The 11,828-nt window shown below is 40.4% G+C and overlaps 1 protein-coding gene across 13 annotated transcripts in view; it reads left to right on the forward strand.

Annotated features, from left to right (window-relative positions):
* kirrel3b (kirre like nephrin family adhesion molecule 3b) overlaps positions 1-10,334 on the forward strand; it is a 658,462-nt gene extending 648,128 nt beyond the window's left edge. For 4 of the 13 annotated variants that reach the window (XM_034168011.1, XM_034168015.1, XM_034168014.1 and 1 more), the window contains exons 13-16: positions 3,210-3,293; positions 5,142-5,257; positions 5,997-6,083; positions 9,487-10,334. In XM_034168011.1, coding sequence (XP_034023902.1) covers positions 3,210-3,293; positions 5,142-5,257; positions 5,997-6,083; positions 9,487-9,948 — 749 coding nt within the window. In that variant the 3' untranslated portion in view covers positions 9,949-10,334. Of the gene's footprint in view, positions 1-3,209; positions 3,294-5,141; positions 5,258-5,993; positions 6,084-9,486 lie in introns of all 13 variants that reach the window. The other 9 variants (XM_034168013.1, XM_034168023.1, XM_034168017.1 and 6 more) reach the window with 5 other exon arrangements.
* Positions 10,335-11,828: the final 1,494 nt, after the last annotated feature.

Genomic DNA, 11,828 nt, shown 5'->3' on the forward strand with positions numbered 1-11,828 from the left:
TGGGTAGTCCATCAGAGTAAATGTAAATGTTATTAAGAAATGATCAGACAGAAGGGAGTTTTCAGGGAATACTGTTAAGTGTTCTATTTCCATACCATAAGTCAGAACAAGATCTAAGATATGATTAAAGTGGTGGGTGGACTCATTTACTTTTTGAGCAAAGCCAATAGAGTCTAATAATAGATTAAATGCAGTGTTGAGGCTGTCATTCTCAGCATCTGTGTGGATGTTAAAATCGCCCACTATAATTATCTTATCTGAGCTAAGCACTAAGTCAGACAAAAGGTCTGAAAATTCACAGAGAAACTCACAGTAACGACCAGGTGGACGATAGATAATAACAAATAAAACTGGTTTTTGGGACTTCCAATTTGGATGGACAAGACTAAGAGACAAGCTTTCAAATGAATTAAAGCTCTGTCTGGGTTTTTGATTAACTAATAAGCTGGAATGGAAGATTGCTGCTAATCCTCCGCCCCGGCCCGTGCTACGAGCATTCTGACAGTTAGTGTGACTCGGGGGTGTTGACTCATTTAAACTAACATATTCATCCTGCTGTAACCAGGTTTCTGTTAGGCAGAATAAATCAATATGTTGATCAATTATTATATCATTTACCAACAGGGACTTAGAAGAGAGAGACCTAATGTTTAATAGACCACATTTAACTGTTTTAGTCTGTGGTGCAGTTGAAGGTGCTATATTATTTTTTCTTTTTGAATTTTTATGCTTAAATAGATTTTTGCTGGTTATTGGTAGTCTGGGAGCAGGCACCGTCTCTACGGGGATGGGGTAATGAGGGGATGGCAGGGGGAGAGAAGCTGCAGAGAGGTGTGTAAGACTACAACTCTGCTTCCTGGTCCCAACCCTGGATAGTCACGGTTTGGAGGATTTAAGAAAATTGGCCAGATTTCTAGAAATGAGAGCTGCTCCATCCAAAGTGGGATGGATGCCGTCTCTCCTAACAAGACCAGGTTTTCCCCAGAAGCTTTGCCAATTATCTATGAAGCCCACCTCATTTTTTGGACACCACTCAGACAGCCAGCAATTCAAGGAGAACATGCGGCTAAACATGTCACTCCCGGTCCGATTGGGGAGGGGCCCAGAGAAAACTACAGAGTCCGACATTGTTTTTGCAAAGTTACACACCGATTTAATGTTAATTTTAGTGACCTCCGATTGGCGTAACCGGGTGTCATTACTGGCGACGTGAATTACAATCTTACCAAATTTACGCTTAGCCTTAGCCAGCAGTTTCAAATTTCCTTCAATGTCGCCTGCTCTGGCCCCCGGAAGACAATTGACTATGGTTGCTGGTGTCGCTAACTTCACATTTCTCAAAACAGAGTCGCCAATAACCAGAGTTTGTTCCTCGGCGGGTGTGTCGTCGAGTGGGGAAAAACGGTTAGAGATGTGAACGGGTTGGCGGTGTACACGGGGCTTCTGTTTAGGGCTACGCTTCCTCCTCACAGTCACCCAGTCGGCCTGCTTTCCCGGCTGCTCAGGATCTGCCAGGGGGTAACTAACGGCGGCTAAGCTACCTTGGTCCGCACCGACTACAGGGGCCTGGCTAGCTGTAGAATTTTCCACGGTGCGGAGCCGAGTCTCCAATTCGCCCAGCCTGGCCTCCAAAGCTACGAATAAGCTACACTTATTACAAGTACCGTTACTGCTAAAGGAGGCCGAGGAATAACTAAACATTTCACACCCAGAGCAGAAAAGTGCGGGAGAGACAGGAGAAGCCGCCATGCTAAATCGGCTAAGAGCTAGTAGCTACGCTAAGCTAGCGGATTCCTAAAAACACGCAAAGTGAATAATGTGTAAATAATTTAGAGGTGATTCAGCAGAAGGAGTGCTTTAGTTAAGGCACGTAAAGATTACACTGGGAAACAAATCGTAATCTAGATAACTAGATCAATCTAACTGCGCAGATTAAACAGCTAACAGATACAGAAAAACACCACTGTGCTCCGGAACAGGAAGTGATACAATACCGCAGTGAGAGCCAACCACCAGTTTAACGATCAACCTACGAGGTTGGACACATAAGAAATTATTAATAGTAACTGACCAGTATTTCACAGTTCCTCTGATCGCACCTCTTCGTCATGGTGCCGCTCCGCAGCGTCTTTTTCTGAGTGATATGGGTAGTTGTTGGCGCTCTTTTTTTCTTCTGAGTGAGAAGATTAAACAGACACACGGAGAACACAATGCGCGTGCTTTTTCTTCGCTGCTGGAGCGCTCTGCATCAAAACAGCGAGTGTAGTCTCTGGACCTGTTGCCAGATTTTGGCTGCAACTAAGCACAGCAGACGGTTAAAAAAAGAAGAAGCATGCAAAATTGCACTAAAAAAACAGCGAGACCGCAAAAGGTGAACCGCGATATAGCAAGGGACCACTGTATTCATGAGTTGAAAGATCCATCTTTGGAATAAGGCTGTAACATAACAAAATGTGGAAAAAGTGAAGCGCTGTGAATACTTTCTGGATGCACTGTAGCAGTGACACTTAAGGTATGCTGTGCACTCTGGATGGGAATTCATTAGATTTCTTTGTGGAAAACTATATGGTTTTCAGTGTTAACTGAGCAAATTTCCTTTTTACAGAATTTGACAGGAAAAACAAACAAACAAAAAAACATTCACACCACCTGAGGAAGAGGATTTTGACTGATTTAAAAATCTGGAGCTGATTCTCAAATGGAATCGGTTACTGATTACCATCCCTAATGTGCACTTTTTGTGCACGGTGTAGGATAGTGTAAAATTTTCTCCAAAAATTCTCAACTCAGGTGTGCATGATCAGCATTTGAAGCACTCCAAGTAGTTGAAATCATTGTTTATGCCAAAATTCCACTTCACCTTTTGGGTTTCAATGTTATTCTTGCCATTTTACTGATTCAGAATGTATTGTCAGAGACCAGAATGACTGTCAGAAGATTAACCACCATTAAATAAGAATAGTAAAAGCTAACATCCCTCACACTGACTTTCAACCTTTTTCCTCATTGTGTTCCATTAACTGCATCCTGTTTAGAGCCATGATGTATTCATGGAACCATAGGGGTATTGGTTCCACTCAGCCCATTCATAGAACTGCCATTGCCACCCATGTACCAAGTGACCTAGGTTAGAGACACACAGCGTCTCTATTCGAGAACCAAACTGTGCTACTGGTCGCTTCAGCATGTCTATTGTCTGTATACCACAGAGGAAGTGCACCTGGTTATGCCCTCAATGCCCGTCTCCATCTGTGCTCACCAGAGAGAACTTGCAAGCAAAATTAAGGCAGAAAGTAAGACTTTGTTATATGACAGCAACAACATCATTGTCCTAAACCAAATGAGACACGGTGGAAGACTGCAAAATTCCTTATGTATGCAGGAAAAAAAAACAATATTGTGTTGGCAGGAGACAATGATTATTAATGTTTTATATTTTACTTATTTATTTATCTTTTTAAGAAATAGGTATGAACCAAATCCAGGAATCTGACTGAATTACTGTTCATCCGGATGTATTCACAGCGCTTCACTTTTTCCACATTTTTTTTATGTTACAGCCTGATTACAAAATGGATGCAATTCATTTTATTCCTCAAAATTCTACAACCAATGTACTTAATACAAAAAACAAACAAACAAACAAACAAATCACATATACATAAGTATTCACAGCCTTTGCATGAAGCTCAAAACTGAAATGTGTATCCTGTTTCCACTGATCATCCTTGACATGTTTCTACAGCTTAATTGGAATCTACCTGGGGTAAATTCCATTGACTGGACTTAATTTAGAAAGGCACTGACCTGTCTACATATAAGATCCCACAGTTGACAGTGCATGTCAGAGCACAAACAAAGCATGAAATCAAAGGAATTGTCTGTAGACTTCTGAGACAGGATTGTCTCAAGGCACACATTTGGGGAGGGTACAGAAACACTTCTGCTGCTCTGAAGGTCCCAATAACACAGTGGCCTCTGTTATCCATAAATGGAAGAAGTTTGGATCCACCAGGACTCTTCCTAGAGTTGGCCACCCATCTAAACTGAGCAATTGGGGGAAAATGGACTTAGTCAGGGAGGTGACCAAGAACCTGATGGTCACTCTGTCAGAGCTTCAGCATTCCTCTGTGGAGAGAGGAGAACCTTCCAGAAGGACAACCATCTCTATAGCAATCAAACCAATCAGTGGCCAGACGGAAGCCACTCCTTACTAAAAGGCAAATGGCAGCCTGTCTGGAATTTGACAAAAGGCATCTGAAGGACTCTCAGACCAATGAGAAACAAAATTATCTGGTCTGATGAGACCAATATTGAACAGTTTGGTCTGTAGGGATTGAACCATCCCTACAGTGAAGCTTGATGGTGGCTGCATCATATTGTGGGGTGTTTTTCAATGGCAGGAACTGGGAGACTAGTCAGGATTGAGGGAAAGATGAATGCAGCAATGTACCTAGACATCCTGGATGAAAACCTGCTCCAGAGCGCTCTTGACCTCAGATGAGGGCGACAGTTCATCTTTCAGTAGGACAACGACCCTAAACGCACAACAAAGACATCAGAGGAGTGGCTTCAGGACAACTCTGTGAACGTCTCTGAGTGGCCCAGCCAGAACCTAGATCTGAATCTGCTTGAACATCTCTGGAGAGATCTGAAAATAGCTGTGCACCGATGCTCCCCGTCCAACCGAATGGAGCGTCACAGGTACCGCAGTGAGGAATGGGCAAAACTGCCCAAACATAGGTGCACCAAGCTTGCAGCATCATATCCAAGAAGATGTGAGGCTGTAATTGTTGCCAAAGTTGCATCAACAAATTATTGAGCAAAGGGTGTCAGTACTTATGTACTTGTGTGATTTCTTAGTTTTTGTTTTTAGTAAATTTGCAAAATAAATAAAAAAACTTTTTTTTTATTTTGTCTTTATTGAGTGTTGTGAGTAGAATTTTGAGGAGAAAAAATAATTTACTCTATTTTGAAATAAGGCTGTAACAACAAAATGTGGAAAAGGTGAAGCACTATGAATATTTTCCGGCTGCACTGTATTTCATATTGCAGTGTGCATAAGGGAAAATTAGAATGTCAACAAATGCAGAATATGTTGTTCAGATTATTAAGGTACAAGTCTTGTGTGTTTCTGCCAGACCTCAAAGGAGTCGTGTCGGCAAAAAATGACATCCGGGTGGAAATTGTGCATAAAGACCATAGTGCGGCGAGAGAAAATGAAGAACACACGTCCATGAAACAACTGATGGTGAGTGTGAGTGTCACACAATACTACTACTCTTCACTTCTTATTCCTGTTTTTTTTTAAGTATCACCAAAATGTTCAATTTGCATGATTGTGTCACAGCGTACAATAAGAATACGAATGATAGTAATTTTGGCAGAGCAATTTCACATGGATTATGTTCATTTATGAGTAATGGAAGACTGAATGTACCACAGACAAGAGAGCATTTATCAATGCAATGTCACCATTCCTGGGAGCACAACAGACCCTAATGCACTGCAACTATAGAGATGATGATGCATACTGGATAATCTTACAGTGGGTGTACTTGTATAAGTCCGTACATTATACTTGTAGAAACACAAAAACCTGTTTCCTATTTGGAAGTGTACCAGTGGTTTGGTTTGAATGTGATATGCTTCAGGGCCATGCTGTTTGCAGTAAGGGGTCTAGGATTACATTTTCCTCCAAAATACAGTCTGTGCCTAATTTTAGTGCAGGGAAAATGAGCTTAGATACCTTATAAATCTACATTTCATGTAGCTGAATAATCTATTGAGGATGATACATTGTTAAATCACACTATCATCTTGCTGTAGGTGAAACATGCTTGACTGAAAAATTTGGAACCAATTCCCAGCTGGTATAAAAAAAAAAAAAATGGAATAAATTATAAAAGAAGAAAAAGTGATTCCTTATAGCTCATATTGTCTCATTAGTGTGAATAGAGGCATTTTACCTGTTATTTTGCTTGATTTCTAAGCAGGTTGAACAAGGAGAGTTCCAGCAGGAATCTGTTCTGAAGCAGTTGGAGGTATTACAAGAGGAAGAGAAGGAGTATCAGCACATTAAGGTACAAGTCATGAACAGTGACAGCATGAAGGCATGAAAGAGGAATGAAAATCATAAAGTCAGACAATGTCTTCGGGGAAGAGGGTGATCATCTTCTGGGACTAAAATTGCTGAAAAGTGTTAAAGTCTTTTCTGCTCTCCATGATTTGGTGAGGATCAGGCTTGAGGGAACATGGTTTCTGATAGCGGTTTAATTTTATTAATTACTCTATCATCAAAGATGGTTCTAAAAATTAGAGGCTGTTTGGCCCTTAAGCGGTAAGTCTTTTATTAACATATAACATATAGACAAGATGAAAGCATCAGAAAACAAAGTTTAACAAGCTTACTGTGCATAGTACAGGATAGTTATTTGGTTATATTTATAGTTAAATTGCTCTGTAATTGTGATATTTGTGGTTTGATTGCAACATTGTTCAAAATGTAATTAAATAGTTTTCAACAAAACATGGCAGACTAGGCTTAGTGGTTAGCACTGTTGCCTCATATTGAGAAGGTCACAGGTTCGCTTCCCACCTGGTCATTTCTGTGTGGAGGTTGAATGTTCTCCCCGTGTTTGCGTGGGTTCTCTCTGGGTGTTCTGGCTTCGTCGTACTTCCAAAGGCATGCAGCTTAGGTGAATTTGTGACTTTAAATTTGCCATGAGTGAGAGCATGAAGGAATTTGTTTGTCTATAAGTGTTGGCCTTGTGATAGACTGGCTGTCTGTCCAGGGTGAACCCCACCTCTCACCCAATGACTGCTGGTGTAAGCTCCAGCCACCCTGTGACCATTAAATGGAATAAGCAGTTTTAGAAAATACACTGAACAAAGATATAAACACAGCACTTTTGTTTTTGCTCCCATTTTTCATGAGCTGAACTCAAAGATCTAAAACAGGGGTGGCCAAGTTCGGTCTTCGAGATTCAGGTGTGTTGTTGCAGGGAGACAACTAAGAGTGCCAGGAATGTGGCTCTTGAGGACCGAACTTGGCCACCCCTGATCTAAAACATTTTCTATACACACAAAAGCCCCATTTCTCTCAAATATTGTTCACAAATCTGTCTAAATTTGTGTTAGTGAGCACTTCTTTGCTGAGATGATTCATCCCACCTCACAAGTGTGGCATAGACTGGCCACAATAAAAGTCTGCTCTGAAATGCCACACCTGTGAGGTGGAATGGATTATCTCATCAAAGAAGTGCTCACTAACACAAATTTAGACAGATTCGTGAACAATATTTGAGAGAAATAGGTCTTTTGTGTGAACAGAAAATGTTTTAGATTTTTGACTATTTTTTTAAAAATAGGAGCAAAAACAAAAGTGTGTTTATACAAGTATTTTGGTCAGTGTAGAAGAAAAGAATAGAAGACATGACTTTTTTTTTTTATTTTTGTGGTGGAATTACCAAAAAGAAAGCAACAATAATAACAAAAACAAATCTTAATTTTCCAAATGAACAAGTTATTGAGAATTGTTTACCAAAATATAATGTAACTAGCTGGGGTACCCGGTGCTGCCCGGGTTAACCTGTGTTAGACATAGGCCAAATGCAAATCATTTTAATCAAAACCATTGCCCAACATTTGTTTTTGTAATGCTGATGTCTTACAAATATAATATTTAATGGGCTAAAGTTTGTCCAGCAGAACTATAAGAGGTGTACTCCCAAAACTAAGTGGAAATACTTGGTTAAAAGACAAACACATTTGTCAGGGACCAGCAACCAGGGCAGCCAGGGCAGCTTGACACAGTTGCCCAGTAATTCCATAAAAGATAAATAGATAAAGAGCACAGATTAAAGCAAAAAAATATTGGTTACGTTCAACTTTAAAAAAATGGTACCAGTTTGTTCCCCGTGTCATGAGGATTCAGAATATATATAGTTTTTAGGGCTACATATTCTAGTTTGGGAGTTTATCCTGGACAAACAGACAGACAGACAGAATTAGCCCTTTATGTATATAGATATATAGACTTGATCTGGAATGTTTTCAGAGTTGTTGTTTTTGATTATGATGATAATGATGATGCTGATTATTTTTATTATTTTATTTTGTAAATTACAACATGCTTGTGTCACTGGAATGCCCCCTACTCACCTAAAAACTTGCTGAAAATATTGGGTTGAGACAGCATTACATTTTGATTGTTATCTTAACAAATGAAACAGTACCAGTATGTTTAAACTGATAGGGCACTCAATAGAGCTCATATGTCCACCAAGGTACAACACAGTATTAACCGTAATGCATAATGGTACCCAAATAACCAAGCAGGTAGCTCAGTGGGAAAAGGAGTTTTGCTGCCAAAATGTAGAACTTGGTTTGATTCCCAGTTGTGCTACCTGTTGTGTCCTTGAATAAGACCCTTCACCTGCATTGTCCCAGTCCACCTAGTTGTACATGCACAGCAGGTTTGACTGTGAAGTAACCTGCAATGGAATAACATTCCATACAGTGGGAGTCATACACTTTCATTTGCTTGGCACCACAGATGCCCATGCTTATTTTTGGACAAGCACCAGCACCGATGGTCCACATGGCCTATGTATGATTTACTTCCTCTTCTACCTCAGATCCAACCTGTTGACCATGATGCTGAAAATGATGAAGATAAAATAAACTAATAAATACATAAAAAAAACCTCCATTAACTCCAGATATGTAACCACACTGACATTTAATTGACCCTTTCTCTACCGCTTCTTTCATGAAATTCTGTACACGTCTCAGAGTAATCATGGTGAAGAAGAAACCAAACAAGCACCAGGCACTGTGAAAATATAACCTCCTTGGAGTTGATAATAATTAAATAATTGTTAACATTGTGAAGGTCAGATGGTAACAATTTTCGAGTCTGATGTCTCATAATCACATGGAGTAAGGCTCCCCACAGCACGGTTTTCCCAATTATGAGTCTTTTTCTTTTGTGATTTATAGTTTGAAAGCTATACTCATTACTGAAGCACATACACATTAACTTGATCCTTAGTACCTTACTATCAGCATGGTGCCGCAAATACCGACAAACAAATGGCACAGCTGTAGCTTTTGGAGCATTTTTTGATGCATGCATGAAATTCAGTACTGTGCAATGCATTTAGATCCAATTAAAACTGGTACATGAGTGAACTTTGCAGTGACATGGTGGATGGCAAATTTTGAATCATCAAGGCCTGCTAATTAGCAAAAAAACACCATTTTAAGGTCAGCATGGAGGCTGATGCTATTCTGTGACTAAACTGTGCCACTGTTTTTGTGATGCAGGCTGTTTCCATATTTGTGCACCAATCTGAACAGTAATTACTGCCAGGTTGACCTTAGCTCCCGTGGAGCTTTGAGGAGAACATATAAAAATACACTGAAACAGAAAACTTCTAGTCCAGTTTGCATGGATTGTCACCTTGTATATTTTTTCAACAGGATCCAACAAATGGCTACTACAGCGTTAACACCTTCAAGGAGCAGCACACACCTACCATGGCAGGAAATCAGCCCACAGAAGTGAGGAACCCCTCCAATACGGGCACTCTTGGAAAGCAGCGGGTACCGACGGGCATGTCCTTCACCAACATCTACTCTACTCTGGGAGCAGGCCCCAATCGTTTGTACGACTACAGCCAACGTTTTGTGCTGGGCATGGGCAGCAGTTCCATTGAGCTATGTGAGCGCGAGTTCCAGCGCGGTTCCCTCAGTGACTCCAGCTCTTTTATTGACACGCAGTGTGACAGCAGCGTCAGCAGCTACAGTAAGCCAGATGGCTATGTGCAGTTCGACAAAGACAGCAAGACCTCAGCCTCATCCTCCTCTCACTATTCCCAGTCTTCATCTCAGAACTCAGACCTCACCCGGCCTCTCCAGAAGCGCATGCAGACCCATGTCTGACAAACCAGTGAGGTACAAAGAAATCAGCCAGAACTGTTAAACTGTGTGTAACAGCTCCCAGGAGGCTCCGAAGTAACACTTTCATTGGGGACACCTGGATGTGCACAAGCTAGTTGGCTTTAAATCACTCTTTGACTTGTTCTCAATGTCAACAAATGTCCTAATTAACCTCTTAACTCCTCAACCACCTCCTTAAAAAAAAACAAAATAATAATTTTAATAAAAGAACAGATCTGTGCCACATCATAGTCACTTGCCAACACAAACACTTTTTGAATTGGATAATTTAATTGCCCGGCTGCAGCAGTGGGATTGTACAAAGGATCAGAGCGCAGGAGTACCACAAGGCTTTGTGTGACAATCTGGCAAAGGTTGCTTTTGCCTTTTGAAGACTGTCATTCAGAAAAACTGACATTGCTTCAGAGTGTTGGCGCTCTGCACCAACGGCGCGGTAATGAGCATGAGCCAATGTCATGCTGCTCTCTTGTAGTGGAAGAACAGAAGCAACATGCACGTGTTTTTGACTTGTTAAGGTCTTAACTCTGCCCCTCACCCCCCACCCCAAACACTGTATGTTAAAAGTCCTGTGTGGTTGGAATAAAACACTCTTTGTGTGCTCACCGACAACTCTGACATTTAAGACAACGTCCCCCCTCCAATCATCATAGCAGGGTCTGGGCTTCACTCGCATTTAAAACCTTGACTTCTTCACTGTATATACAGTAGGTAACTATAATTTCTTTTGCAGCACCTTTATTGTCATTTGTTGAGATTCCTGAGGAAACACGAGTGCTTCTTCTTTGAGCTACTTCACTTTGGGATTCCAGCTGAACTCTGTCAATACAGACTAAGTGATACAATACTTTTGTTTGGTGTTAAGTCACCAAATCATGTTGGGCAAACTCCAACACGTGTTGTACGTGTGACATTCTCCTGCTTTACACCACATATCTTCGGCCATATACTTGACAGTACCCGCTGAATGAAATGTGTACATATTTTATTGTGCTATTATTGCATTGCTATTGTGAATATCACTGTTGACAATGGAGCGTTGCACACTGAGTTTAAAAATCTTACTGTGATTGTGCTGGTCATCAAGGGACATAAGAAGTGAATTAGAAACTGTGTTTTATATTTGCTGGTTTGCATTTAATTTTTAACTTCGGTGGGACTAATGGTGGTGTGCAGATTTCAAGTACATCATTTTACATTGTGCTTTGTTCCTTTCTGCACTGTACGTGACAAACTCTATGAAAATGGACTTAGTATTTTAATCATGGGGACTATTTGTTTTAGCCGACAGAGTAGTAATTTAACTTACAGCTAGACAGGGTCTTTCACAAAAACTGACCATGTTGTTGACATGGAAAGTGTATTGGATTTATTTATTTTATTTTTTCCCTTTGAAAAAATAGATTATTGTTTTGTGTATGGTGCATATGTTTGAACAATGGGGATGGGGGGGGGGGATTCCTCTAATGGATGCACAGTGCTCCACATCAAGTTTAAATTTTCTCCCAATTATCTTGCAAACCAACAAAGGGATTATGGTGCAAAACCACCAAACTTTTTTTTTCTTCTTCTTTTGGAAAAATGGGTACAAGTTAATTCCAACAAATCCCGTTTTTTTGTTTGGTTGTCAAGTTGATTTTTAGTTTTTATTTTCTTTTATTTTTTTCTGGACAACCTGCAATTCTGGTATTGTATTTAGTATTGGCTCACTGAAAGCCCACACCACATGTCTGTCAAGTCGAAGCACTGTATTATTTTATCAATTCTTATGCAGGAAAAGGAAAATAGTACAGTACCAGATAATGACCCAACACAACAACTGGATGTCTTTGGGTCTGCTGGAATAGCTTTTTGTTAAATGAGCA

The sequence above is a fragment of the Thalassophryne amazonica genome, chromosome 4 (genome assembly GCF_902500255.1).
Source record: "Thalassophryne amazonica chromosome 4, fThaAma1.1, whole genome shotgun sequence".
Taxonomy (NCBI): Eukaryota; Metazoa; Chordata; class Actinopteri; order Batrachoidiformes; family Batrachoididae; genus Thalassophryne; species Thalassophryne amazonica.